Source organism: Lynx canadensis, chromosome D3 (genome assembly GCF_007474595.2).
Source record: "Lynx canadensis isolate LIC74 chromosome D3, mLynCan4.pri.v2, whole genome shotgun sequence".
Taxonomy (NCBI): domain Eukaryota; kingdom Metazoa; phylum Chordata; class Mammalia; order Carnivora; family Felidae; genus Lynx; species Lynx canadensis.
In genome coordinates this window covers 83,241,973-83,247,209 of record NC_044314.2, presented here as the reverse complement: position 1 = coordinate 83,247,209, position 5,237 = coordinate 83,241,973, and the positions used below count along the sequence as shown (strand labels likewise).

General features: G+C 52.8%; 1 protein-coding gene across 5 annotated transcripts in view; it reads left to right on the top strand.

The window, feature by feature from the left end:
• The first annotated feature begins 266 nt into the window (after nt 1-266).
• The window catches only part of RITA1 (RBPJ interacting and tubulin associated 1), an 11,796-nt gene continuing 6,825 nt past the window's right edge, over nt 267-5,237 (top strand). Inside the window, exons 1-4 of one of the 5 annotated variants that reach the window (XM_030335702.2) lie at nt 267-453; nt 622-768; nt 1,176-1,541; nt 3,969-5,021. In XM_030335702.2, coding sequence (XP_030191562.1) covers nt 1,231-1,541; nt 3,969-4,476 — 819 coding nt within the window. In that variant the 5' untranslated portion in view covers nt 267-453; nt 622-768; nt 1,176-1,230 and the 3' untranslated portion in view covers nt 4,477-5,021. Of the gene's footprint in view, nt 454-621; nt 769-1,175; nt 1,542-3,968; nt 5,022-5,237 lie in introns of those variants that run through there. The other 4 variants (XM_030335703.1, XR_003973105.1, XR_003973104.1 and 1 more) reach the window with 4 other exon arrangements.

The window sequence follows — 5,237 nt, the reverse complement described above, 5'->3', positions numbered from 1 at the left end:
CGGGGCCCGCGGGGACGTACCAACGGCGCGGCCGAGGAGGGGGCGCCGCGTCAACGTGGCCCCGCCTGCGCTGCCTCCCCTTTTGCAGTCCCGGGAGGCTTGGGGCGCACACACGGACCCACCCCTGACTGGCGTGAGAGGTCCCTCTCTAGGTTTTGGAGAACTCCGGGGGCGTCATAAACGGGGTGCCTCACCCCCGGTGCTAATGGTTCCGGCCGCGCCGCCCCGCCCCTCTCTGGTTGCCGCGGGTTGCGCGCGCCGAGCCCACGTCGCTAGGGCCTGGCTGCGGCGGCGCGTCCGGTCGCGCTGTGCCCGGGGCTGCCCGAGCAGCTTGGGGTCCCGGGGTCCAGGCCGCAGATAAATTGGGGTGTCGGAAGCACCGGCGGAGGAATCCACACCAGGTGGGGAAGAAGCATGAGGTTGCAGCCGACATCCGCGAGCCGAGATGCTCAGGTAGGAAAACAAGAATGCAGGGATCTCGGACATCAACTGGGACACTGACTTGGGGATCGGGGCATATGGTGTAGTTGGAGGGGTGGGTGTGATCTGTCAGTAGTATAATGGTTAAATGCATAAGCTCTGGGCTCTTATCAGGTTCAAATTTCTCTTCCACTGCTTTAGCTTTATTTATTAGGTGTGGCTTACATATGTGACTTCAGCTTTTGAAGCTTCAGTTTTGTCATCTGTAGAATGGACATAACCGAAGCCACTTCGCAGGACTGTTAAGAGGATTAAATGAAACAATGTTTGTAAAGCTCTTTGCACAAGGTAAGCATGAGATGGTACTGGTTATTATATCCACCTCGTAAATATTTATAGCATGTAAAGACCAACCCTGTCTCCCCCGTCCCATCATGCCAAGTTTTCTTGTTGGTGCCAAAATAGACACAGACCCCATCTCTTTTTCATCCCTCTAGCATTCTATATTGAGCACTGTATGCTGAGAATGCATATTTATTCATTAAATATTTGCCAGGAGCACCTCTCTCCCTATCGTGATATAGCCAAAAGACAGTTGAACGAATTTCTGAAATGTCTCCTGGGGTTGGAAGCTCCGTTTGAGGAGGACTGGTTGAGGGAGGACCTGGTCCTTGGGATGGGAACTTAAGAGACGGCCCATCTTCCCCTGCTGGCACTGCCCGTGACAGGGGTGCCTGCCTGATCCCCTTTCACAGGGAGTCCTGGAGGCAGGGCCTGGCAGGCAGAGCATGCCCGGTATCACTGGGGACCATGGGCAGCATGAAAACCCCCGTGGAGCTGGCCGTCAGTGGGATGCAGACCCTCCACCTTCAGCACCGTTGCCGGGGTGGCTATCGGGTCAAGGCCAGGGCGTCCTATGTGGATGAGACTTTGTTTGGCAGCCCTGCGGGTACCCGGCCCACACCGCCAGACTTTGACCCACCTTGGGTGGAGAAGGCCAACAGAACCAGTCGAGTGGGCACAGGGACATCACAGGCCTTGGGGGCCAACGGGAGCTGTGAGAACACCTCCTCCAGGGTCAGCACCCCGACCCTCACACCGAGGAAGAAGAACAAATACAGGTAACCGAATGGGGAGGTGCATTCCTGTACTCGTGAAGCCACTTGGGTTCCTGTTAGAGCCCTTCTGTTCACATGCTGTGTGACCTTGGGTAAGCACCTTGACCTCTCAGAGCTGCAGTTTCCATATGTGGAAGATGGGACCAAGCGGGATTATTGAGAGTAAATGAAGTGAGGTGTGTACAGTGTGACAGTGGTGACGGTGGAACACCTGTTCCCAAATGCCACAGACCAGGCAAGTGAGACCCAGAAGGGTCCAGTGATTTGCACAGAGTCACAGAGCAATTTGCGTGTGGTTGATCTGCGAAATGACAAGTCATTTGGAAATGGTTCTTGCTTGAACAAGTTAGAAAAACAGGAGTTGATGCTAACATTGTTGTAAGTTAGTGAGACGTTTATTATTGTAAATTGATTAGGTTATAACTAGATTGTTTGGATTATTTCAGGTTAATATCAGCCTGGAGGGAGGTGTCTCGTGGTAGGCCACAGGGCTCTATCTTGTTTATTTTATCACGGGTTTGGACAAAAACAGAGAAGAGACTGGCATAGTAGTCGTTTACTGCTGCCATAACAAAATACCATAGACCGGGGAGCTTAAACAACAAATTAATTTGAGTACTGGAGGCTCAGAGTCCAAGATCAAGACTGCCACCTTCTTGCCGTGTTCTCGCATGGCCTTATCTCTGTGAGCATGTACGTTCACGGAGTCTCCCCACTTCTTATGAAGGCACTAGTCCTATTCGATCAGAGCCCACCCTTATGATCTTATTTAAGCCTAATCATCTCTTTGAAATTCCGTGTGAAATTTTGGGAGGGCATAGTTCAATCCATAACAACTAGCCAATCATATTTAAGGGTCCGTTCTGAGCCAGGAGGACACAGGTTGGTGGAAAGACGTGAAAATGGGAATAGTGCCTATTTAAGGAGATAAGATTCAGTGAGATAGAACCAAGATTCGTTGTTATTATTATTATTATTATTATTATTATTATTATGCCGGGTTGAGCACCATACATCTGACATAGGAGCCTTAAGGTAGGGTTGGGTGACATTAGCCACACTGACACGTATAACATAGCTGAAAACGCTGATGTAAATGTAGGCCACATTAACAGAGGTATGGTGTCCAGGACAGGGGAGGTCAACCCTATGCTCTCCTGGAGGATAGAATTTTGTTCAGGATGCTGACAAGTAGAGGGTGTCAGGTGAAAAGGTGCATAAGAGAGAGAGATGCTATTGAGTAAAACCTTTGGCACTGGGCAGACAGAGGCAACAAGCAGATACGGTTTGAGCAATGAACTCAGGCAGCAAAAAGTTGCCTGGCTAAAAACCATGGAGCTGCCACCTCATAGGTGTGCCATGAATATTTGTGAGACTAATAATAAAAAGAGAAAATTGCTAAGTGAATCTAATTAAAGCTGAGAAGTCACTTATATTTGATATACTGATCCCAGAGCTTGGCCCTTGAGCCGGGCTGGATGTGAATCTTGTCTCTACCCTCCTCCTTGCTCTGGGGCCTTACCCTCCCTAGCCTCCGTTTTCTTGTTTGTAAAATGAGATGATCACATCTCCCTCCTGTGGATGTTTGTGAGAAATAATGGGCTAATGCCCATGACTTGCTGCGTCCTGGGCCTGCGCATGAAAAGCCCTCAGTAAACATCCAACATTTTAAAAAGTGTCTCTGGTAGTAAGGCCAGGCCAGCTTTATAACACAAGTTCAGACTGAGCGCCCTCTGTCTGCCAGGCACTGGGTTGTGTCACTTCAAATACAGTGGGACGGGCCACAGGGCTGCAGAGGGCTCAGCTGACAAGGCCACTAGGAAAAAGGAGAATGGGGTGGGGTGGGGGGAAGCAAAAAGGTCATATTAACTGGGACTCTTTTGGATACAAGTGACAAAACTTAACACAAACTGGTTTCAGCAGAAAAGTAATGCTTGGGGCTTGTTTATCAGGGGCTCAGACTCTTGTTGGATTCCGTCTCTATCTTAGCGCACCTTTCCCCCCATGTTCCAGCTGAGCCAGCGACCAGCTGCTTGGCCCTTTCGTCCTGCCGGCCTATCAGGTTGGCAGACAAACATCCTTCCCAGTAGTTTCAACAAGGGTCCTACGGCAGCTCTGGTTGGATAGGATGGGTCATGTGGCCAATCCCAAGCCAATCAGTGTGGCGGGGAAGACGGAATATGCAAATTGGCCGGGCCTGGAAAGGCTGGGGTCAGGATTCTCGGCAGGGGAAAAAACGACAGAGATGGGAGTGGTGGGACATGGGAGGGCTGTGGCCTCCCTGTGGGTGCCAGGCTGGGAGACACGGACTTCGACATCTACAGGCAGCCCTCTGTGCTACTGCAGGTGCCCAGCAGGGGGGGTAGGGGCTTACGGGTTTTAGGCTTTGTTCACTCCCCCAGCTCACTGCATTTCTCTCCCCTCTGCCAGACTGATCAGCCACACTCCTTCTTACTGCGATGAGTCGCTGTTTGGCTCCCGACCCGAGGGCACCAGCTGGGAGGGCCCGTGGATGGCAAAGGGGGATGCTGCAAAACTCCATGCCCTCTTCTGGACACCCCCAGCCACCCCCAGGGGCAGCCACTCGCCCCGCCCCAGGGACACCCCACTGCGAGCCGTTCACCCAGCTGGTCCCTCGAAGCCAGAGCCCAAGGTGGCGGCAGATACCCGGAAGTTGTCCGTGGACGGGTTAGACTCTCCACGCCCTCCGAGGCGAGAACGTTCCCATTCCCTCACACACCTGAATGTCCCCAGCACGGGTCGCCCACACACCAGTGCCTCCCACGCCAATGGGCCTCGGGATTCCAGGCCTTCCCCGTCGGGGGTGACCTTCCAGAGCCCCCTCGTGACTCCCAGGGCTCGCTCAGTCCGTGTTTCAGTGCCAGCCGCCCCTCAGCGAGGTGGGGCCACCCGGAAACCAAAGCCCCCTTGGAAATGAGTTTCTTGGTTCTCAGGTTTGCTCGTGGGTCACAGTGAGGGGCACGGTTTCAGAGGAGGGCACTGGTTGGGGGCGCCTCTGGAGAACCAGGGTCTCCTAGGTAACCACGAGGCATCGGAGAAGCGCTCATGGGGGCAGACGCAGCGAGGGCGGGCCGTGCCTCTGTGCTGACAATCGCCAGTTCCTACCTTTTACCCCGTCGTGTGGATTTGACGGCCGCCCCTTAAGATTCCTGTACTGGTGTTGCCATGGCCACAGGCTGTATGAGTGCCAACCCAGGGAGGGGCCCGCCGCTCCCCCATCACTCCCACAACATCTTGCCACCAAGTGTGACTAAGTAGCACGATCGCCAACCTGGAAGGTCCCTTCTTCAAGCCAAGCTTCCTGCTCAGGATGAGTTTCCAGCTGAGTCTGGAGTTTTCCCAGGCACAGTGTGTGGACCATGGGAAACAGGATCTGGGTGACATGCGAGTGGGCGTTTTTTAACTTTAATAATCATGTATTTGTTTTCGTGTATTAAATATATCAGTAGCGTATCAAAGCCACCACTTTGACTAATTTGATTTTCCTTAGGGGAAAGGCCACCACAGGCCCAGGTTGCATTAAATAACAAAGTTAAATGATATAACAAGGAAGTGGCAGAAATCACGACAGTGGCGAGTTGGCCACTTGAAGTTTGGGAATATGGGCCTCATGCATTTTCCACATTTGCCGAAAGAACAGTGACGAGGACCTTGCCGAGTAGAGGGGTCCAGGAAGGC